Source organism: Psammomys obesus, unplaced genomic scaffold (assembly GCF_907164565.1).
Source record: "Psammomys obesus unplaced genomic scaffold, mPsaObe1.curated_primary_1811, whole genome shotgun sequence".
NCBI lineage: Eukaryota > Metazoa > Chordata > Mammalia > Rodentia > Muridae > Psammomys > Psammomys obesus.
Window position 1 is genome coordinate 8,532,969 of NW_026595981.1, and position 24,508 is coordinate 8,557,476.

Genomic DNA, 24,508 nt, shown 5'->3' on the forward strand with positions numbered 1-24,508 from the left:
GAAGAATATTATCACCCTTTTCCTCGGAGCTTTTTCTGCTCTAGGCCCCTGAGAAACATTAACCGGCGCTGGTGCTCCTGCACACTTGCCCCTTCAAGGATTTTGCTGATAGTTTGATGTGCCGCACATCACAGGCCTCCCATGGAGCCCTCAGGGTCAGTCTTTTAGGGAAGAGCCAATGGGCAACTTAAATGTTATTTAAAAACAAAGGAGAGGGGAAGGTGATATGGCTACTCACCATATTTTATCTTCTATTATATAAACTTTAAATTTGGGCAAGGACAGCCTCACTGCTGCACTGCTGCAGAGCATTTTTGGGCCTCTTCAAAATAATTCAGGGTCATGGTCCTTTGGAGAGATGCTATGCCCGGGCAATGGAATCGCTGGACTTCAGCATTTCACCAAAACCACGGCCATGTTTGTACTTTTTCCTCAGAGTGCTAAAACAGTCGGTGTGGATAGTTGACAGATAGAGTTGCATCCTGGCCACTACAACTGTATTGACCCTGTCAATTGCCACTTTCAAGAAAGGTATAAAGTCTGACTGCTGTCAATAAAATTGTCACAGCTCCAGTCTTGCTGTGGGCTCTCCATCTGGCCTGGTTTAATTCCTCAAGGCAATATCAGGAGTCCTTGGCCTGGTAAGTAAATGCAGGTGCTTACAGACAGGCCTCAAATTCATTTGCGGGCTTTGAGGAGACAGTAGCTCCTCCAGCAGGTGAGTGATGGGGCAGGGGGAAATGCCTAGCCATTGCCCTGAGACTCCATGAGCAGACGCTGAGCTATTGAGCAGGCTGGATATCAGGGAACACCCACAGGCCAGGGAGTCTCAGTTTTGCCTGTCACTGCCTGAGGGTGAGGGAACACCCAGAGAGACAATCATGGAGACCAGGAAGACCAGACACTAACAAACAGAAGGTGCAAGCGGGAGAAGCCAGGCTACGACTGGGAAGTGCCTAGAGAGGCTAGCCCAGTTCTCGGGGGCCAGGGACAATCTCATCCACGGATATCCTGGAGTTTGGTGGTTCTGAGCCTGAGGCATCTGGATCATGTTTGAGAGCCACACACCCATCATTTACTGGTATAGAGCTGAGGAACACTGATGTTCCAGAAGTGTCCACTCTACCCACTGCTGTTTCTATAGTACAGTGATTAATGCTGAAGCATGAGGACATGTGCTCTGGCTACACTGGCTACAGAACTGTGCTCTCTTCCCTTGCTCCCAAACATCCCCAGCAAGAACATTTGCCACCTTAAGGAGATTGAAGTGAAGAGCTCAGAAGAATCAATCTGCCCAGCCCACAGAGTGCAACTATAGATGTGACCAGCAGAAGGCGCAGGCGCACTACAGGGAAACTGCTAAGGCGCCTGACAAGAGACAGCTGGTATCTGTCCAGTGCTGAAGCAGCCTCAGCATAAACCGCAGGAAAAACATGAGTCCATAAGCTTGTCAGCTCCTCCCCACCCTCCACGATGAAACATGCAGTCTCAGCTTTTAAGGACCCGAAAGAAGCTGCCCTGACACCCATTTCCCCCAGTGATATCCTTCTTAAAATTATACATCTAGAGTTCGAGGCAATCCTGGAATACATAGCAAGTTCCAGTTTAGCCACAGCTACATAGTGAGTCCCTGTCTCAAGATAAAACAAAACAAAACAAAACAAAACAAAACAGTAAAATAAAATAGTACACATTTAGGATTTCCTTTGCTATATTTTTAATTTTTTCTTGCTTTTTTTCACTCTCCTTTATATACTTTTAAAAATTTTATACAGAAACTATGCACATGTACAAATACTGAACAGTACACACCTAAATGAGTCCTGAGTTATTACAGAAACCAGAGAGAAAAGACTAAAAGTCCCTATGATCAAATGAAAATGAAAATAAGACCTACCAGAACATGTGGGGTCTGACAAAGGCAGATTTAAGGGGAAAGGTTATGGCTGTGAAATGCTTAGATAAAAATCAAAGACCTCACTGGGCTCACGCTTGTAAACCCAGCACTCAGGAAGGCAGAGGCAGGCAGACTGCTGTGAGTTCATGGCCAGCCTGGTCTACAAAGTAAGTCCAGGACAGCCAAGGCTACATAGAGAAACCCTGAGGGAAAACACAAACACACATACACACACAAATCAAAGACCTCAAATAAATAACCCCATATGCACCTCAAGAAACATGAGAACTTTCAAACTGAGAAGCCATGAGGTAGTAGGAAATAAGAATAGGGCAGACCTTTATGATTAAAAGAACATTACAAAGAATTGACCAAGCAATTAACCGGTTCTTTGAAAGAAAGTAACAAAACAATCTAAAGGCATCAACCCTGCAGAAAGTACAATAGGCAACTGAGAAATGTTGAGCTTTAAAAAAAAAAAGTCTTTCCCAGGGAAAATGACACCAATTAGTTACCCAATACAAAATGGTCAGCCCTGCAAACATGCATACAAGTCAGATTCTATACACTGAACAGGGATGCTTAGGAATATATATTTATATGCAGATATGTATATAACAACAATCAATAAAAAAAAGAAACCATGAATTTGAAAGGTAGCAAGAAGAGGTACATGGAAGTGTTTGGAGAGAAGAAAGGGAAGAGAAAAATGATGTAATTACAATCTCCAAAATAATAAAATAATTGACCTACTCCTAGCCAATCTAACCATGACACACAGAGAAGGCACAAAAATCAATAAAATTAGAGCTGAAAAGGGAGGTAAAATCAGGCATAGTGATGAAGGCCTTTAATCCAAACACTAAGGAGGCAGAGGCAGGTGGATCTCTGTGAGTTCAAGGCCAGCCTGCTCTACAAAGTGAGTCCGGGACAGACAAGGCTATACAGAGAAGAGAAAACTTGTCAAAAAAAAAAAAAAAAAGGTGTGTGTGGGGTGAACACAGAGTCCAGTGAAATACAGAGTAATTACAGAGTAAGGAGAGTACACTGAAAACTTATATGCTATGAAACTGGGAAAGGTAGATTCTGAGACACAGGAGAACTGCCAAAATTAAACCAAGAGGATGCAAACACCTTAAATAGATCTACTACAAGCAATGAGAATGAAGCAGCAACAACATAATAACAATAATGATGATGATGATATGATGATGATATGATGATGATAATGTCACTAGGTAGAGAAAATCTCAGGACCAGATAGGTTTATTTTCAAATTCTACCAAACAATTAAAAAAGAGCTAATACCAAAGCTGTCCAAACTGTCCCATAAAAGAGAAGGAAATTTACTCTATGAAGTCGGCATTATCCTGACATCAAAACAGGATAAGGACACAGTGAGGACAGGTACTAAAGACCGACTTCCACGCTGAAGATAGAGTCAAGTGTTCTATGTAAAATTCTTACAAATCAAACTCAGCAGCACACTAAGATCATACACTACGACTAAATGGTTTTACTCCCGGGATGTATGTGTGGTCTAACCTGCTGCGCTATACACAAGAGCTAGGAAACGGAACCAGCTGCAAGTTAGTGATAAGCAAGTGGATAAAGAAAATGTGCTCTCCAGTCGTCCTCCTCAGAGTGACATCATCTTTAAACCCTGTGTGGCAATCCCTGACGCTCTGACAGGGCGACCTGGAAGTCCAACTACTTCCTTAAGATCACCAACTGTTAGATGATTACCCCAAATGCTTCCCTGTGGCAGCAGACCATGTGGGCTCCAGGCAGATGCAGCAGATCTGCATGTCCTTTCAGGGAAGGCCGCGGTGCTGATGGGCAAGAACATCATGATGCACAAGGCCACCAGGGGGCGCCTGAAGAACAACCCAGCTCTGGAGAAACTGCTGCCTCACTTCCAAGGGGAATGTGGGCTTTGTGTTCACCAAGGAGGACCTCACTGAGATTAGGGACATGCTGCTGGCCAGTAAGATGCCAGCTGCTGCTCGAGCTGGTGCCATAGCCCCTTGTGAGGCCACACTGCTGAACATGCTGAACATCTCCCCTTCTCCTTCAGGCTGATCATCCAGAAATTGTTTGACCTTGCAGCATCTATAACCTGGAAGTGCTTGACCTCACAGAACAGACTCTGCACTCTGGCTTCCTAGAGGGTGTAGGAAATGTTGCCAGCCTTTGTCTGCAAATTGGTTACCCAACTGTTGCCTCAGTGCCACACTCTGTCACCAATGGATACAAGCCGGTCCTGGCTTTGTCTGTGGAGACTGACTACACCTTTTCACTTGCTGAAAAGGTCAAGGCCTTCTTGGCTTCTCCATCTACATTTGTAGCTGCCCCTCTGCCTGAGGCCACCACTGCTGCTGCCTCTGCAACCCCAGCCAAGGCTGAAACCTAGGAAAAGTCAAAGGAATCAGATAAGGATTTGGTTTCTGACTAAATACCTCTCAAAGCAACCAGTTCAGCCAGCTTAATTTGAGAAACATGGAAAGACTTACTTCTCTAAGGAAAAAAGAGAAAGAAAGAAGGAAAGAGAAAGAAAGAAAGAAAGAAAGAAGAAAGGAAAGAAAGGAAAGAAAGAAAGAAAGAAGGAAGAAAGGAAAGAAAGAAAGAAGGAAGGAAGGAAGAAAGGAAAGAAAGAAAGAAAGAAAGAAAGAAAGAAAGAAAGAAAGAAAGAAAGAAAAGAAAATGTGCATGTAAGGAGTGGAATTTTATGCAATTGTAAAGAGGAAAGAAATCATGATATTTATATGAAAATGCACACAACGGTAATTTACTATGTTAAGCAAAATTAGTCAGACTTACACAAGTACCTGTTTTCTATCATATATGGAAATTAGACGGAAAAAGCATAAATTTGTATATGAGTATGGGTGTATATATGATTGCATTTCTCTTTGTGTGTGTGTGTGTACAGGACACAAATCTGCATGAGGGATCATGAGACAAGAGAAAGAGAGCTTAAAGGAGGAGAAAATCCAGAGTGCAATGGAGCACCTGTAAGGAGGAAGCAGAAGGAGGCTAAGAGCTAGAAAGAAGTAGCTCTGGGAGTGCAAGTGACACTGATGGAACAGTGGGGGAAGGGCACAAACGAGACTGACATACAATAACATACATGTATGAAGATGTCATGAAGAAATCCGTTATTCTGTGGGGTAACAAACCTTTTCGTTTAATAAAAGGTAAAATGGATCCACATCTGTAATCTCAGGCCTCTTTCTGTGAGATGGGAGGAAGAGACAGGAGAATGGTCTGGAAGCTAAAGTCATCTATCCTGAAGTAATTGGCACAGCAGGAAAAAGAAAACAAAACAGAAAAACCAAGACAACAGGGTGTGGTGGGAACAGCTTTAATCACAGCACTGTAAAGGTAGAGGCAAACAGATCAGGGTGAGTTTGAGGCCAGCCTGGTCTACAGGAGTTCCAGGCTAGCCAGGGCTAACATGCCCTCATATAATAATAAGAAGAACAAAAACAATACATAGAAAAAAGTAAATAGGTAAAAAAAATAGGACCACCAAAATCTAAAAATCAATTCACAGCCCTGTAAAGGCATTGCAGGATTCTTTCAAGTCTGTATTTATATACCATTAAATAAATAATGTAAGAATAAAGGAATAAATCTAGCAAAACGTGCAAAATCTGAAGGCACTTCTGTATGGAAGTGTCTTGTAATCAAGTAGAAAATGTTAACTTAGATCGCTACATTATGTTCAGTGGGAAAAATTAAAAAATGTTTCAGTTCACCTTGGGTAAATTTACATATATTTGCAACATAATTGGTTAAACATCAACAAAAATTGACAACTCAAGTGATGTAACCTAAATTTTAATGGTTTAAAGAGAATTAAAAAGCTGGAAATATGGAGTATTGGAGAGTGTGTAAGCAGGTGTCCCTGCGGACCTGTGGCCTGGACACAAGTTTGGGTTTGGTAGAGGAAGATAAGTTTCAAGGCCTTAGGCACCATTTCTTCCTGAGGACTCAGCAGCGCAGGAACATGAGTGAGGCAAAGTGCCAAAAGACAGCAGGATGTGTGGGGCATTGCTTCAGTAAGTCCAGGAGTGAATTGCTCAGAGCCCACAGCTCAGTTTTAAAATGACAGTTTTCTGAAGCTGATGGTGGAGAGACATCAACAGCCAGGGCTCCTTCTCTCTCTAGCCTCTGCTCTGCTATTCTTTCAGTCTCTTCTTTACTGTAGCCTCTTGTCTCTGCTCATCTCTGCCCTGCCCCCTTACCTCTTCTGTACTAGTTTCAGGTCCCCAGGTGCAGACAGGGAGGGAGAGGAAGGAGGAGGAGGAAACTTTATTTTTTCTCTCTCCCCCTTCATCTCTCTCTCTCTTGCTGTGTAAAACAAATCAAAATAACCACACACAGAAAATTAACTTCTTCATGTTTAATATTTATGATTGAACCTAGACAGACAAATAGATAATGAAAATTTGGTCGTATATGTAATGGAACTTTTTTTCAGCCACAAAGAGAAAGGAAATTATAAAAACTTCAAGAAATTGGCTAGAAATGGAAAACACTGTGTGAGGAAACCCAGGCTCAGAAAGAAAGACGGTGCACAACTTCTCAAATACAGATCTTAAATACAGATCTTAGCCTCGATGGCTCCACAGGTGTTGTGTATTTAGGTGGGAGTGGGTAGTGAGGGATCACCCGGGAATGAGAAAAACAACTGTGATTATTTGCATTGAAGCCAGGTGCAGATAGCTCTTGAAGGGCAGGGTGAACTGTTCTGAGAAAAACCATAAGCAAACAGCTGTAAACTATTTTCATGCTATTCTTGCTGACCAATCGATTTATAGAGCAAAAGTGGTCTGATTTTCAGGTATAAAAACCCTGTGCTTTGCATGTTCTGGGTCGTCTCCTGTCTTTGGAGGGGCGACCCTATCAGGATTGGAATAAACCTCTTGCTTTTGCATCGAGTTGTGGTCTGTGAGTGTTCCTGGGAAGGGCGCGATCCTGAGCTCTTGAGCAGTGAAACTCGAGGTCTTACAGTACAAGTGGAGGCCAGGAAGGTAGAAGGAGGCCATGAGAAGTGGGAAAAGGTCTTGGGGTGGTGGTGAGAATAACAGTACCTATGTGATGAGTGAGCGGAACAGGGTATATTGGGGTGAAGAGCATGGGGGGGCAGGAGTATGTGGGGAGGTAGTGAGATAAGGAGAAATATGTAGAACCAACTAAAGCTAGATATGTCTAAAACTGTCACAAGACCTGTTACTTTGAAGCTGATTTAGAATAATGAACTACTAAGTCAAGCAGCTGCTCACAAACTAAACAGTGAAATCCAATTGCACTTCACTAACCAATTCCAAACAGAACCCACAATCTGGTTCTTCCCTGGGGAGCAGGGCTCAGGTTAGTGTCAGGAAAGAATTTTAGTTCACAAGGTCATCTTAAGACGGGGAGAGGTAGCTAATCTGAAGTCTCTTCCACCCCCTGCACTTTGGAATTGAATTTCTGTTTGCAGACTTTGGAATTGACCTGGGCTCTGAGGAATGACTGGTAGGAGAAGCTAGGAAGAGGGAGGAGAGAGAAGAGGGGAGGGAAAGAAGAGAAGACAACTGGAAAGCCTGCGGGCACAACAGACCACAGGCACTGGACCCCCTTAGCCCAGCAGCCTCCTGGGTCTAGATGCTGTCAAAGGAACTTTATTCTCCTATTCCAATTGTCGCTGTGGCTTACTGCCTCTGTCTGCTCACTTAGACTGACTTGGTCCTGGAAGCTTCTAGCCTCTGTAAAAATCTAACCTAGGCCTAGAACATTTTCAACCTCTGAGACCTATTCTTTAACAAGATCACCCACTCTTATTTTTACTGAACTTCGGGCTGACTGGTTCATTTGTTCTGGATCAAAATTTCTCTCCCAGCTGACTTATTCAATCTGACCTCTCTCTCAGCCCCTGAATCGCTGTTTGCCCTCAAACTAACTCCAGCAATCTGTTCTAATCTCCTGGTTCATTCTCATTCTCCTCCGGCTCATTCGGTATTCATTTAAGTCTAGGTTGGTCTCTCTTTGCAACCTGTCTATTTCTGTCCTGGCAAAACTGCCTCCTTTCTCTCTCTGAATTGCCTCTTAAGTAGTGTCCCTTTCCTCTCTCTTGTCATAGGAGTCGGGCGAATCCTATTCTGTCAATTCTTTCTCTGATTTTTCAGTCACTTTTTCTGTCACTCAATTAGATAGACACTTTCAAGCATGGGTGCTTCCTCCTACAAACCCCTTCAGTGTTGGGGATTAAAGGCATGTACCACCATGCCTAGATCCAAGCTTTTCCTTACCTTAAATTTGCTTTATACTGGGCTGGCCTTGAACTCAGATCTGCTTGCCTGTGTTCCTGGATTAAAGGCATGTTTGTATTCAAACCGGATACCACAGACCCGGGTCTTTGGAGGTGATCTCTTGCAGAACAGCTATGTTCTGAATTAAAATTTCTCTGTAAGATGCTGCTCCTCCCTGGTTCCCCTACTTATCCTACCCCTCTTTTCTCCTCCTCTTGTGCCTCAAAGCCCCTGGTTGTTGGCTGGTCCTGGCCTTGTGCTAGCCCAGTGACTTACTTCCTGAGGAAATGGTAGGGTGCATTCATGGTCACAAGGATCTGGCTTGGGGTGGGGGAAGAGGATGGCTCACTGGACTGGCTTGGCTGACTCACTCCCCTGAACAACTTCCTCTTCCACCTCCTGATACCCAAGCAAAGACAAAAAAGTTCAATACCCAGAAATGTATAGAGCACCAAGTTGAAGTTTTGCATGTGTTCTTTTTCTTTTACTACTGACACCCAGGACAACCCCTGTACTTCCTGTCTTAAATTAAAGATTAAAGAAGAGATGGATACAGAAATTGTGGTACATTTACACAATGAAATACTACTCAGCAACTAAAAACAAGGAAATCATGAAATTTTCAGGCAAATTGTGCGATCTAGAATACATCATCCTGAGTGAGCTATCTCAGAAGCAGAAAGACACACACGGTATATACTCATTTATAAGTGGATACTAGATGTAATATAGCATAAACCTACAAAAATCTGTACACCTAAAGAAGCTCAGCAAGAAGGAGGAATTTGGGTAAAATGATCAATCCTCACTCAGAAAGACAAATGGGATGGACATTGATTGGAAGAGGGAGAAAACGGGACAGGAGCCTACCACACAGGGCCTCTGAAAGACTCTACTCAGCAGTGTAGCAAAGCACATGCTGAGACTCATAACCAAACTTGGGGCAGAGTGCAGGGGATCTGATGAAAGAAGGGGGAGAGAGTAAGACATGGAGAGGACAGGAGCTCTACAAGGAGAGCAACAGAACCAAAACATCTGGGCACGAGGGTCTTTTCTGAGCATGATAGTCCAACCAAGCGCCATTCATGGATATAACCTAGAACCCCTGCTCAGATGTAGCCCATGGAAGGTCAGTATCCAAGTGAGTAGCCTAGTAAGGGGAACAGGGACTGTCTATGACATCAACTCAGTGGCTGGACTCTTTGACCACCTCCCCCTGAGGGGTGAGCAGCCTTGCCAGGCCACAGAGGAGGACAATGCAGCCAGTCCTGATGAGACCTTATAAGCTAGGGTCAGATGGAAGGGGAGGAGGACCTCCCCTATTAGTGGACTTGGAGAGGGGCATGGGGGAGATGAGGGAGGGAGGGTGGGATTGGGAGGGAATGAGAGAGGGGACTACAGCTGGGATACAAAGTGAATAAACTGTAATTCATATGAAAAATTAAAAAAAAAGAAATCAGAAAAAAAAAAAGATTAAAGTAGTGAATCTTAAGGTCAGTGAAGCCATTTTCTCAAAGCTGTCCTGGGGGTGACAGGAGTTGAAGCACAGCCCCTGAGGAAGAGCCCCGGCTCTGGACCCCTAGCGTGGAGGGACAGTGGGATACTGGGCTGCACTTCTTCCAGCCGGCAGTGGATCAGGAGTAGAGTTGGGGTGATGCTCCCCAAACAAAGCAATTCACAGCAGAGACGCCCATAGAACTGAACATTTCAGCCCCCTGCATTCCCAAGCCTGTATTTTATAGGGAAAAGGAGACTAAGAGAGGGTGACAGTGTGCAGAGTCAGAGCAAGGCACTTTATGAAAATGAAACAAAGTAGCTGAATATTTTGTTCAGTTCCTATGCACTCAAACACAGCATCGGTTCTTAAGGGTGGTTTTCATGCAACAGGTTAGGGAGGAATTACTCTACCAAAGTGGCAGGGTGGGAGTATCGCCTTAGGGTAGCCCTGGGAATCCCACAGAATCTCATCTTCCCAGAGGGCTGTAGGATCCTCGGGGCACCCAGAGGGGTCTCCTCCATCTGTATAGCAGTGCTCTCCATGTCTTAAGCCCTGGATTGTTCTTTGAACAGCCTAGCGGTTTGGGGACTGCCTTCTTCAGGTCAAGATTGAAAGAGCCTCTCAACTGCGAGCTTTGTGTTTCATTCCGACCAATAGAAAAAACGGCCACGCCTTTTGCTTCCTGAGCACTCTTACTTCCTGGAAGAATGGCAGTTAAAAGCTGCGCTGAGGCAGGCACAATCTGCATAAGGGGAACTCCTTTGTGCTTAAAGTTGAGCACACAACCAGGGCCTGAGCTAGAACTCTTCAAGCGTCAAAGCCCCCCCACCCCCAAGACATCCCTGTCCAGGACTTGACGCCGACTTGTAGGGGACTGGAGGGTCTTTCTCACGTGACACTAGCCTGCTTCATCTGTTGAGGGGGCTGACTGGGAGCAGCCATGAGTCCTGGACTTCAGGCAACTGAGCAAGACCACCGCAGAACTGAAGGGTAAGTGACCACTGAATTACAGCCCACTCAAGCCCCAACCCCCTCTGCCTTTCTGTCCCTAGCTTCCTCACCCAGGGTACCGCCCAGTTGCTCTGGAACTTTATGGGAGTCATCGGTACAATCCTGTCTTAGGAATCTTGATTCGTTTATGTTTCTACGAGGAATCGGCTCCCTGGAGTCTGCGTAGCCCATTCTTACCAACTTACAGGCAGCGGAGGACTTGGGAAGCTGGTGAGCTGTGGGGGAGAGCAAATGCCTGTGTCTGCTTGGGATGGAGGGAGAGCTTAAGCGTCCAAGGAGAGAGCTCAGGTACAGCATGGTCTGAGCCTGAACTGGTGAGGCAGACAGCAGAGGGTGAAAGGATCAAAATACCCTACGGGTGGTAACAAGGTGTACCCTGAGGAACTGTGCTAGGAAACAGATCTACAGTAAGAGGTTTATTGGGGGAGGGGAGAGTGAAAGGCATCTGGGAGTGGGGACATGAAGGAAAGAGAGAGATAGAGAGACAAGAGAGGAAACTGAAGAGACACTTGAGAGAAGGCAGAGAGGGAGCAGAGAGAGAAACACAGGAGAGGATGAGAGAGAAAAAGAGTGGGAGTCTGAGGGGCCTTTTATCCAGAGCACACACCAGGAGCACCTGGCAGTGGCTTGTGATGACCAGCTGCTGCTAGGTCCCTGGAAGCAGGCCAGGGTGTGCCTGTTTGCTAATGAGAAGTTAGGAGTAGATCAGGCTCCTGCTGGTCTTGAGGGCCCCTTGAAGGTTCCCCATTTTTCTAGACATCTGACCCTGTGGGAAGTTGGGTAAAAATGCCCACCAGGCAGGGAGAAACAGTACTCAAGATGATAAAAGAAGTCACTAGAGCTCGTCAGAGACTTTTCCCCACTACAGTTTCAGGGGAGAAAATCTGCTTGGGAAATCACCTAAAATTCAAGGAGGTTACTCACTTTACATGGGTGCCGGGTTTGTGGCTAACTTGACCTGTGTGTTTTCAAAGGAGTGAGTCTCAGATACAAGCCTGAAAGAGTACCTTTTAAACCTTCACATAGTCACAAATGTCAGAGTGAAATGGTCAGTGTCCCAGGCTAGCCCATAGCTCCTGTAAATGTGACTACATTCCAGAGGCTTGGCTTCTTACTTTGCCAGAGCAGAGAGAGGGTTGAACATTGTCCCTCCTCACGTTGGTGTGAAATGTGATTTCTGTCCCTTTTGCATATGCACAATGACTCAGGGTGGTGGCTGAGGACAGAGCCTGACTTGGGGTGCTGGACAGGAGGGGCTGGGAGGGAAGGAGGAACAGAGACTGCTCAGCAGTGCATGGAACAGGGTATGGCTGCAGCTTCTGACTGGGCTGAACTGAAAGGAGTTCTTTAACCTTGTAGGACTCTTTGCTTTTGGTTTGGGTGGGTTTGGGCAGATATTGCTCTATAGCCTAGGTTGTACTGGGACTTCTTCACTTTAAAAATAATTTATATTAGGATGTCTTTATTAATGTGTGATCTTGGGGATGAACAAGAACAAGAAAGGTTGTGGCTTAACAGTGATGTGTTTGTATTTCAAAAGGACGAGGGTTCAGTTATGCTGGCTAAATATATGTCATTATGACACAAACTATAGTCATCTGAGAGGAGGAGACTCGGCAATGAAGATGCCTTCATAAGATCGGGCTGTAGGCAATCCTGGAGAGCATTTTCTTAATTGGTGATTAATGGGAGAGGGCCTTGTAGGTTGTGCTAGCCCCAGGTTGGTGGTCCTGGGTTCCATAAGAAAGCAGACTGAGGAAGCCATGGGGAGCAAGCCAGTAAGCAGCACCCCTGTATGGCATCTGAATCAGCTCCTGCCTCCAGGTTCCTGCCCTGTTTGAGTCCCTGTCCTGACTTCCTTCAAGGATGGAGTAAATTGTGGACTTGTAAGCAAATAAAACCTGTCCTCCCCATCTTGCTTTTGGTCATGGCATTTCATCACAGAAATAATAACCATAACTAAGACTCCAAGTCAATTTATAAAAGGAAGAATTTAATTTGCCTTTGGCTTTGATGCTGACTCCATGATGACTCTAACCAAATAGTTATAGCTGAGAGTTCAGACCTTGAGACAAGGAGAGAACTAACTGGAATAGGGTAAGTGGGGGATGGGGCATGGTGGTGCACACCTTTAATCTCAGCACTCAGGGAGGCAGAGGCAGGCTGATCACAGTGAATTTGAGGCCAGCTTGGTTTGCAAAACATGTCCAGGACAGCCAAGGCTACACAGAGAAACCCTGTCTCACAAACAAACAAACAAAAACAAATAAAAACCTCAAAGAGGAGCCCAGTGACAGTGACAAACCTTCTCCAACAAGGCCACACCTGCTAATTATTCAATCATTCAACTGAATAATTCAATTATTCAAATATATGAGTCTATGGGGCCATTCTCCTGCAGACACACAGGACATTACAGTTCATGCTTTAGCATCCCGGGTGCTGGGAAAGTAGGGGACACCAGCACCTATGGCTCTCAGTGGCCTTTTCAGGTGGGGATGGAGGATTTCCCCCATGGCATCAGTAGAGCAAATGAACTCACTCCTGGGCAGCCTTCCTAAGATAGAAAAAGAAATTGGGATTAAGGAATTAATTGGGATTAGTTACTCGTAATATATTAGAGTTTGGAGGACAGAGTTCAATGTCAGATGTCTTTTTTTTTTTTTTTTCCTGTTTTTTTTGTTTGTGTTTTTTGAGGCAGGGTTTCTCTATGGAGCCATGGCAGTCCTGGAACTTTCTGTGTACAGCAGGCTGTCCTTGAACTCACACTAAAGGAGTGTGTCACTCCCACTCGACTGTCATATATCTTTGTATTGTTGTTCATCTTACTTATTTCTCTAGTGTGTTTGGTGTGGGTGGGCCCAGTCCATGGCTTGTATGGAATCAGAAGACAAGGAGACAGGTTTTCTGTTCCACTATGTGGATTGAACTCATGTCATCAGGCTTGTTGGAGAGTGTCTTTACCCCCTGAACCCTGTCATTAGCTCCCTGCTTTATTTATTTATCTATCTATCTATTTATTTATTTATTTATTTATTTATTTATTTATTGAGATAGCTCTCAGTGAACCTTGAACTCACCAACTGTCTAGACTGCATGGCAGTCAAGTCCCAAGGGGACCCCCTCTTTGCCTACCCACATTGGGACTTTGGGCATATGCAGTCATTCTCATCTTTTTATGTGGGTGCTGGGAATCCAAACTCAGTTCCTCACACTTACACAGTAAGTAAGCACTTTGCCTACTGAGCCACTTCCCCAACCCCAGAGACCTAAAGATTCACTTCACACTGAGGCTGAGGATGAGAGCATGCCTACTAACCAGTAAAAAAGAGGCATGGAGGTACCATGGGAAGGAAGCCTATGACCAATAGGAAATCATGACCCATGCAAAAGAAGAAAGGAAAGGGGGTTAGATCTTTTCTCACACCACATTACACAAATCAAAAGGGTAAAAATCAGCTATACAGATAAATGTAAGACCACAGACTGAAAAGCTACTAAAAGAAGACACAGAAAAACGTTCTTCGGTACTGGTTTTTGCAAAGGTCATTTGGATGTTGCCCTTTAACTGTCGACTAGGCACAATCTAGGATTTTCTGGGAAGAGCACATCAGTTGAGGAATTGCCTGTATCAGACTGGCCTGTGAGTAGGTGTGTGTGACACTGTCTTGGTTGTTCCCTGATGCAGCCTAAGAAAGGTGGCCAGCCAGCAACGTCCTCTGTGGTTCCTGCTGCATTTCTTTGGTTGTGAAATGAATTCTTTTGTCAGAGGTAATGATGCTGTGTGGACTAGCAAGCAGCCCCGCCTTCCTGTCCCTGCTTTGACATCCTTCAGTGGTGGGTGGTGACCTGGACTTATTTGCAAATATATCCATCCTGTCCCAAAGGTATTTTTGGTTGGGGTATTTGTCACAGCAACAGAGAGGAAACTAGTGCAGGTGTGATCTTCTAAAGCACATGCAACTAAACCTCAGGACCTGCAAGTCCATCAAACTGGAACTTTTCTGCACATCAAAAGAAGCAATAAAAAACAAACAAACAGAAAATCTACAGAGGGAGAAAGGGTTTATAACCTACACATCTGATAAGGGGTTAATATCCAAGTAGATGATGCAGTGAGCCAATGATAAACAAATAGCTTAATTGCAAAATGGACATAATGGGCACTAACCATACATGAGATAGCTCATTGTTTAAGAACACTCCCCTGGAGCATCTACATTCACTTCCCAGCACCCACTTAGGGAAAAAAAAAACCACATGTAACTCCAGTTCCCGGGTATATGATGCCCTCTTGTGGCCGCCAGGGCTCATGGTTACATAGGCATACATGCAGGCAAATTACCAATAGACATAAAATAAAGAAGTCTAAAAAACTGCATAACTAAAGCCTATCCTGAAGAAAAGACCAACAGCATGCAGAGTCCAGTGAGGGTTTATTTAAAGAAGGCTGAACACAGTGCTAAGAACCAGAAAGGGGATGAGTGAAAATTCAAAATAGGCTCAACTACAACTTGTAACATTCCATCTGCAAAACCAGTGTGCATGTAAGTTCTGCTACTGAGTGCAAAGTCTGTGACACCCCTTTCTCCACCTGCACACTGACTGGTCCAGTGGCACAGGTGCAGCCAAAGACTGTGCTGTTGGTCTCACCATACAGAATATGCTCTGTCCTGATTAGGTATCATTGTAACGGCTCTGTCTGTTTTCCAGGAAAGAGAGTCAGCTTGCAAATGGAAAGGGTGCTGGGAAAATGGGCATCAGTGTTGATCTGGAAGACGAATCTGCTAAGCTGGTTCTAAATGTAGGGGCCACCACACTTGGAGAGAAGAATAGAAAGGAAATGAACAGTCTGCTCAGAAAAAGGGAGAACGAGTGCATCTCTCAAGCTGTGTGTGCTCTCCTGAATTCTGGAGGCGGGGCCATCAAGGTTCCACTTGAAAACCCCAATTACAGCCTCACTCGGGATGGGCTAGGCCGGGATCTGGAAGCCTCTCTCTGTAAAGGTTTGCCATTTGTTCAGTGGCACCTCGACTTCAGGGTGTGTGCAGGCTACTTTTACATCTCCGTGAAATCATGGAGTCTGGATGTCTGCGGGCTGCCGATTGCCACCCTGAGAACCAATTTGTATCTAAGAAGCATGTCATCCTCAGTAGAAGTGAGTGCTGCTGATGCTCTGGAGTTCCTCCTAGACCTGCAGGACACTGGAGGGAGACCCCGTGTCAGACCCCAGCTGCCTGCAAGGAGAGCCTGCCCTGGAGTAGAGGAAGAGGCTCTCCTGGAGGACTTGGCTGTTGCCTTTTTCAACAAGACAGAATTTCAGCATGAAGAAATTTTCCAGTTCACCAGATCTGCCTATGTTGAAATTATGCCGTTTGCAGCGAAAGGACTGCAAAAACGCATTAAAGAATTTCTCCCTCCAGTTGTCTCTGCTTTTGCAAACACGAAAGGGGGATATTTGTTCATTGGTTTGGATGGGAAGAAGCAGCAAATAATTGGTTTTGAGGCAGAGAAGAGCGATCTTGTGCATCTAGAGGGTGAAATAGAACAGTGCATCCAGCAGCTGCCTGTCACTCACTTCTGTGAGGAGAAGGAGAACATAAAGTACACGTGCAGATTCATCGAAGTGCACAGACCAGGAGCTGTGTGTTCATATGTCTGTGCGCTGAGAGTGGAGAGATTCTGCTGTGCAGTGTTCGCTGCAGAGCCTGAGTCTTGGCACGTGGAAGACGGCTGCGTGAAGAGGTTTACCGCGGAGGAATGGGTCAAGCTCCAGATGGATGCCATAGTAGGTTGAGGAAGAGGGATTTAGCAATCAGTTTACAGTTGGTAACTTCATCTGCTTTTCATCTTTCTTCCATAAAGCTTTGTTATGTTTGGGTAGTCATACTTGCCAAAAATTGTTTTGCCCTTTTATTATGTTTCTAGAATAAATGATCTTTTCACAACATCACAAAGGTCCTTTAAAGAATTCTTCTTGTTTTTCCAGACTGAATCTTCCAGGCTTTTGGGTTTTAGATGTTTTGATTACTTGGGATTGTGGCATTCAGAACTGTGGCTCTGAACTTTGAAGACCAAGGAAGTAAGAGGACATGTTACCATGGCCTCATGAAACCCTGCTTTTGAGATACCCTGTAACTAGCTTAGAGGACACCCTACCATTCTGCTGCCAAAGAACAGCCACTGGCCTGAGGTGCATGAGAAACACTTGGAGGTGGAGACAAGGTCAAGGGTGGAGACATGCGGGTAGGTAGGGTACCTGGTAGACAGCCTTGGAAGTTGAAGGACTCTCAAGGCAGTGGGAGCTCATGAGAGCATCACAGGCAGAGAACTTCATAGGGCAGCAACGTCTGCTGATGACACATCTTTGGGGACAGGTTGGAGGCTGCATTACTCTCAGAAAACAGGAAGCAGGAACACAAGGACTGGACATCTGTAATTGGAGGGGAAGAGATGTGCACGGTGAAAGTTCTCAAATACAGATCTTAGCCTCTGATGGCTCCACAGGTGTTGTGTATTTAGATGGGAGTAAGTACAAGTGGAGGCCAGGAAGGTAGAAGGAGGCCATGAGAAGTGGAAAAGGTCTTGGGGTGGTGGTGAGAATAACAGTACCTATGTGATGAGTGAGCGGAACAGGGTATATTGGGGTGAAGAGCATGGGGGGGCAGGAGTATGTGGGGAGGTAGTGAGATAAGGAGAAATATGTAGAACCAACTAAAGCTAGATATGTCTAAAACTGTCACAAGACCCGTTACTTTGTAGCTGATTTAGAATAATGAACTACTAAGTCAAGCATCTTCTCACCGAACTAAACAGTGAAATCCAATTGCACTTCACTAACCAATTCCAAACAGAACCCACAATCTGGTTCTTCCCTGGGGAGCAGGGCTCAGGTTAGTGTCAGGAAAGAATTTTAGTTCACAAGGGTCATCTTAAGACAGGGAGAGAGCTCAGTTCACAAGGTGCCTGCCGTGTACACATGGGTACCTGAGTTTGGTACCCAAACCCACATAAAATGCTATGATTGCAATCCCAGAGCTGGAGACTGGGAGTCAGGAGGACCCCACCCCCTGGGGCCCAGTGGCTGGCAGCCTTAACCTGAGTGGTGGGCCTTAGGCCAAAGAAAGGTGTCACGGGCTGTCCATGTTAATTGACAGCCATGCTTCCCAGGGGCCAAAAGACCTACAGTTTCCAACAGAGCAAGGCTGAAACAGAAGACTTGTGCTGGTTAGCCCTCACTGCCAGAGCCAAGTGGTGTTGATTCCATCCAGTTTTTCTTCCCTCAGTGTGCAGAGCCACTCCTTAAGCTGCAATGTTATGTTTTCATCTTGGCCTTTACCTTGACAAAAAAAAAAGGAGGAAGTTTCTCCAAATTCCTTAAAAAGCTTGTCTGTGTGACCTAGGACCATAACAGCTTTAGGAAATTAGCTTTAAAATAGGACTTTATCCACTGTAGGGAGATAGTTTTTGAAATGTAATTTGGGCATTTCCATGACCCTTTTCTTTTTGAATTGATGGGACTTGTCTTTGTTTTACGAATACAGAATAGACCCTGGAATTAATCCATGCTGCTGCTGCTTCAGTCATACTGACAGACAGCCCTCCCAAGCCATCCTCTGTATAGTGTGTTCTGTTTTAATTATTTTAAATCCTTACTCCCCACTCAGGTACTGTTGGCCTCTGCCGGCGGGCTCCGGCACCTAAGGCAGGGAAGGATAAAAATCAATTGGAAATAGACAAGTGTGGAGACTCTTTCCGTTACCTATAGGTGGTCCCACCCAGCAACCTCTGATGTCATCACCTGCCACCACTTCCAGGTGCACGCCAGGTGCACAGGATAAAAAGGACCCACCCAGTACCTCCAGCTCTTTCTCTTGGTTTCTCTCGGTTTTTACTCTCTCTTCTCCTCTCTCTGTCTCTGTCTCTCTGCCCTCATGGCTCTGTCCCCATCTGTCTGTCTGCCTGTCCAAATGTTCAGTTACCCCTACCCCTTCTCCAAGGCCCTAATTCATCTCCCCTTCTCTTCTCAAGTAAAATTCCTTCCTTTATACCATATAGGTTGCTTGGCAGTCTTTCTTTATACATCATAACACTTTCTCTTCAGCGTATTTCTCTACAAAGTAAGTTGATAACCTTTGAAAAGAGCAGAAAGATCAAAAAGACTAGACCACTGAATGAAAAAAGAAATAAAAGGAAGATATGCCTGCTCTTAGGGGTGGAAGAGGAGGAGGTTTGTTGTAGGTAGGAGGGGGAAAACGGGCATCTGGAAGGGTCCAGACTGGACATGACTGGCCTACCGAGCCTGGCCATGTGAGAAGAAGGAAGGCTGAGGGAAGAGCCCAGAGCCAAGAATCCAGGAAACCAAGAGGCCAAAAGGGCAAAAGGGCTGGCCTAGCCAATGTGGTTGGGTTGTACAGCTATCAGAGAAGCTGGGGGAAGACAAAGCCCATCCCAGTCCCTGGGTCGGAGTGGATGAGGGTAGGGGGCACGGTATGGCAGCCAGGAGGACCCTGTAACAGGTAGGAACTGAGGGATGCTGGGAGAATGTGGAGGCCAGTGTCAGTTCTAACATGTTAATAGACGCCTCAGTTAGCCAGTCCCAGGTTTGAGATCTCACAGCCATGAGCACTATGGGGGTGAAACGGGGTCTGCACCTTGCTCCAAGGGATCTCTAACCTCTTCTTTATCTTCCTCCTTCCTCCTCCTCCTCTTCTTCCTCGTCTTTTTCTCTTTCTCCTCCCTCATCATCTACATCAGGAATCTAGGCGTTCTACAAGTGCTTGAGGCAAATGCCATCTTTGGAACTCTCCTGTCTCAAGCACACCTCATGAGAGTGGTCTGTAAATTCTAGAGCATCTCTCTGGGTGCTCACCGCCTTGTCTACTCTGTTACACTCGGGCTTTTCCTCACAAGCCTTCCAGATTGCCTGTGGACCCTCAAGGTGCATGCCCAGGAATTCTGCCTCCATTCTTCAGAGAGAAGTCTGTTCTCTTTAGATTCCTGTCACTTCCTCTCTGGTTAGATAACATGTCACATCCCACCCTCCATATCCTGTGCAGACACTTGTGGGTGACTAACAAAGGTGGTGAGCCTAACTGGGGACTTCAGAGCACTTTTGAAACAATAGTTGATGAGTTCTTTCTGTTTCCGTTCTGTATTCAAAGTGTTGGCGTCTGAAAAACGGAAACAACCCAAACAGTCACAAGAGCCCAGCAAAGCTAGATCTTTATTTAAATTAGGCAGCAAAAACTGCCCAGTCAAGGACAACAGCACAGACATGGGAGCTGATTGTGTTCCTGAAAGGAAATTGCACAGCATACTCAAAGGATGAGATTATAAATTGAAGGGGAGCGGGGCGGGCTGCAGCATCGTCCAGCCATATTTTGACACAAGGTGTTGGGCACAGTAGTCTCCATTGTGGTTTTGTCCCAACTCGGGGTGGCCAGTCACAGGAAAGGAGTAAAGAGTTGGTGATTGTGTTGTGCCCAAATCACAACAACCCAAAAGACCACTACCAGGAGTCGAGTCCATTGCAAATAATGAGGATCTTTTTATTACAAATCATTACAAGCTGCAGTTTAAGCCAGGCATATAGGACATTTTCTTCATGAGTGGTTGATGCGGGAGGGCCCAGCCTCTGCATCAGCTCTCGCGCCCAGCTTCCTGCCTTGCTTGCATTCCTGTCCTGGCTTCCTCCAGTGCTTGACTTCACTGTGGGAGTGTAGTCCAAATGAACCCTTCCCTTTCCTCTTCACTTGCTTTTTCGTCACGACGTCTCACTGCAGCAATGGAAACCCTATGACACCTGCTCCGGGTAATGTCTGAATAAATTCTAACTGCGGCCACTGGCTGTGCTCCTGGGAGTGAGGGTGAGCAGGGTGCTCTCACACACAGGGTGGGTAAGGCCACTGATGTGGGGCTGTGGTCACACTGACAGGAGCAGGAAAAGAAAGCACATTGTTTTTATGGAATTATTTTTATGAATTCATTTAAGGAATCTAGAAATCAGAAGGTCGTCCTTGAGGGAAGAGAAATGAAAAGGCAGTGAAAGATGAAATGTGAGAATACTACAACAGTACACAACTATGGAAATAACATAATAAAACCCTGTATCCTTTATGCTAGAAATTAATTTAAACATAAACTAAACATGATAGCACATGCCTGTAATCCCAGAAGTGTGGAGGTGAAGGCAAGAGGATCAAGAGGTTAAGGTACTTGATTACACAGGAAGTTTCTTGAGACTCTGCCTCAAAAAAAAAGTGACAAAAAAAAAAGAAAAAACGAGTTAAAAAAATGTAAATGTAACTGTTTAGTAAAAGTTGCGGAAGGGGGCGGAGCTGCAGCATTGTTTTCCAGGTATATACTTCTGAGAACGGGACTCAAGTCAGAACTGACTCCCTCCCTTTCCTCTCATTTTTAGATTTTTACTGATCAAGAAGTTGCTATTGAAATATTTCCCCTTTGAGGTTGGAGGGCAGATACAAAGTGGGTGGAGTGTTCTGCTTTCGTTTTCTGAGAAATCAAAACCTAACAAGGGTGGAACACAGAGAGGACCTTAGACCTGGCCCATTGCCTGGACTTGCCTCACTGCTTGGGGTTCAGGTTTGAGAACTCTGTCTTCCTCCTGACAGTTTCTGCCCAGCTCAGTCCAGTTCAGGACTCCTGAACAGTTTTCGGGATCATTTCCTGATGAGGATTTCTGGACCTTTCTGTTTTCCAGGACAGCAACCTGCAGGACTTCCTGACTCCCCAGCTCAAAGAAGATTGTTTGGAGAGACTCCAGCCACACAACTCAACAGAAAGGGTGGTGGAAAAGAGACCCCAGCACCCTAGAGTGAAAACCCACCCTGTCACTGCAGAGCCTTCCAAGCACATCTGTCCTTGCACGAGGCGCAGGTGGACACACTGGCCCTGTCTCTCCTCTAACTGTGGAAAAGTTCTGGTTGCTGGCAGTGTTTGACCATGCCTCCCAACACATCTTTGCTTCTGTCAGTGTCCACGTGATACACTGGTGGGACTTTTCTTGGGAAGATGAGCACAAACTCCTTTTCATCCCAGAGAGGCTCTGAACACAAACCAAAATATAACTGTTGTGAGATGTGGGACTGATCACATGGTCCAGAGCAGCAGAATATTTGCCTCATGCATGTGGGCCCTGAGAGGAGCTTTTTGCCAGCTGTGGGAGCCATCTTGGCTATCACAGACAGCTTGATTCCGCTTTTGCGGCTTAAGCTTTGTTTTCCATGAAGGAAATCAGCTGTTGCTCTCCCAATGTCAAATGTTATCGTTACCCTGGTAAAATTGTACTCTCTATTCAATAAACTTTGACCCCTTGATTATGAAACTTGACTTGGTGTCCTCCTTGTGTCGCCCTGCCTCCCCTCCCCACCTCCCCAGCCCTCACTCAGGAGTTATTCAAGTGTAGCTGCGGGTAGCAACAGCCAGCTTCAGAGAGTCTAAATCTGAGGACTCTATAGAGTCCTACTTGGTGTTAGAGTCTTAGAAGGGATGGGGTGGAAGAGGGAAAAGTTTTTTAAAAGTACACCAACGAATAACTGGACCCCAATCTAGCTTGGTGAATGAAAGACGTCACTAGGCTTCCTTTAAAACTGTGGGTCACTGGGCTGGAGAGATGGCTCAGATGTTAAGAGCCTGGGCTGCTCTTCCAAAGCTCCTGAGTTCAATCCCCAGCAACCACATGGCAGGTCACAATCATCTAAGATGAGGTCTGGTGCCCTCTTCTGGCATAATACATAAATTAAAACAAAACAAAACAGAAAAACCAACTGTGGGTCACACAAAGGCAACAACACGTCACCAGAAGCCCAGGCCAGTGGGCAAGGACTCAGGAAAGCTACATCCTGGGAGCTCACTACCTGCCCCATCCCGAGGGGCTTCAACGGGGTTCCTAAGGTTGAGAGTGGAAGGAATGGGGGGAGAGGGGAGAAGAGATGCAGGAATGAAAGCCAAGTCTGTCTGATCAAGGCTTCCATTTATTAGAAATTTTTACCCAACTTATAAAGGGAGAAGACAAGAAAGGGGGAAGGTTAATCTACTGCTGCAGGAAATAGGAAGAGTGCTTTCATCAGTTAACTACTGTACCTGCAAGATACCATAAGGATCATCTTGGGTTTTGTTTATATATTTGTTTTTTTAATATGTTTTATTGATTCCTTGTCAGTTTCAGTCCATGCAGCCCAGTCCTGCTCATCTTCCTGTCTTCATATCTGCCCTTTCCACTTGCAACCTCCCTTCCCAAAATAATGCACATGCAAACACACACACACACACACACACACACACATACACACACACATACACACACCATACAAAACATCTCATCATGGAGCCTATAGTATGTCACAGTGTGTCCAACAGTATACCCTTCTGTTCACTCATTTTTATTTGCAAATGTTCACTGCAAGGAGTCATTGGTCTGATTTGAGATCTCCGGCTTCTGTGATACCAGTAATGGATCCTCATGGGGTATCCAGTTGTTGCCCTGTGTTAAGGAGATCCTGCCATTTTGGAACAGCAGGACTGGTACTTTACATGTCCCAGTCATTCACACAGGATACAGATCTTGGGGTAGGTCGATTCAGAGCCCTGGATCTGGGCTTGAGTGGTAACCGAGGCAGCCCACCACCACAATCCCCAACTCCCAAACCCTCCTTCCTGCTTGTCATCTGCTCCATCGGGACGAGCTCTCGAACACTGCTCTGGGTAGGCTAACCAAGGCGGCCACTGACAGGAGGCAGGCTCAGCTCTCCTGCTCTCACGCCCTCAGGGCCAGCTCACCTGCACCCAAGCTCACCCATTCTCCCAATCAAGGCGTGGAGCTCACTCTTGCAAGTGCTGTAGCCTGCGAGTGGCTGGGTCGGCTCTCCTGCTCTCACACCCTCAGGGCTGGCTCCTCAATGCCTTCCCCATCAGGGCTGTTGGTGAAGGAGAGGTGTTGCCCAGATGAGGTGCAGGGCCTGCTCTCCTGAATGCTACAGCCAGTGAGGGGAGAGGGCTTGCTCTCCTCCCATGACTCCAGGAACAGCTCTCCTGGGTACTGAAAGTGGCAATGGGGGGAGGGGGAGGGTGTCACACCAACACCACCTCACAGCAGACAGGTGGTGGGACTCACTCTCCCTTGGTCTGTCCTTGGGGCTGGCTCAGCTCCCCCTCAACCAGGAACAGTACTGCTATGCCGCCCAAGCAAGGTGCAGGGCCCACTCCGCTGAGTGCTGAAGTCAGAGATGGACAGGGTCATCTCACCAGCTCTCAGGGCCTCAGGTGGTAAGGAGTGAAGGGGCAGAGGCTATATCCCCATCCCTAGACCGACTCAAGGCAGAGGAGTGGCAGGCCCAGCTCTGCCTTGCTCACACCCTGGGTGCTGGCTCACCTATGCCCCACCCCACCAGGGTTCAGTCTGTTGTTCTGTCCAGGCAAGGTGCAGGGCGCTGCTCTCCCAACAGCTGCAGCTGGTAAGGGGCAGGGCTAGCTTTAATAGCTGATGACCCGCGGGCAGCTTACCTGACTGCCGGAGGTGTCAGGGGAGGGGTGGGAGGGAGTGTCACCCCTGTGTCTGTGCCACCCCAAGGCAAACAATGTCTGGGTCAGGTCTCCCGAGCTCATGCGCTTGGGGCCAGCTCGCCCGAAACTCTGCCACTAGGGCCAGCTCACCCAAACCTCTGCCACTAGGGCCAGCTCACCCAAACCTCTGCCACCAGGGCCAGCTCATCCAAACCTCTGCCACCAGGGCCATCTCACCCAAACCTCTGCCACCAGGGCCAGCTCACCCAAACCTCTGCC

At 46.2% G+C, this 24,508-nt stretch overlaps 1 protein-coding gene and 1 pseudogene across 2 annotated transcripts; both read left to right on the forward strand.

Annotated features, from left to right (window-relative positions):
• The first annotated feature begins 3,424 nt into the window (after positions 1-3,424).
• On the forward strand, positions 3,425-4,352 carry LOC129685995 (60S acidic ribosomal protein P0-like; annotated as a pseudogene).
• Positions 4,353-10,408: 6,056 nt separating this feature from the next.
• On the forward strand, positions 10,409-16,662 carry LOC129686484 (schlafen family member 2-like). Of its 2 annotated transcripts, XM_055620501.1 has the most exons (3): positions 10,409-10,684; positions 14,394-14,476; positions 15,419-16,662. In XM_055620501.1, the coding sequence occupies exon 3, from the start codon at positions 15,459-15,461 to the stop codon at positions 16,500-16,502; it is 1,044 nt and encodes a 347-aa protein (XP_055476476.1). In that variant the 5' UTR covers positions 10,409-10,684; positions 14,394-14,476; positions 15,419-15,458; the 3' UTR covers positions 16,503-16,662. The 2 variants fall into 2 exon arrangements, with proteins under 2 accessions (XP_055476476.1, XP_055476475.1); XM_055620500.1 differs by lacking the exon at positions 14,394-14,476.
• Positions 16,663-24,508: the final 7,846 nt, after the last annotated feature.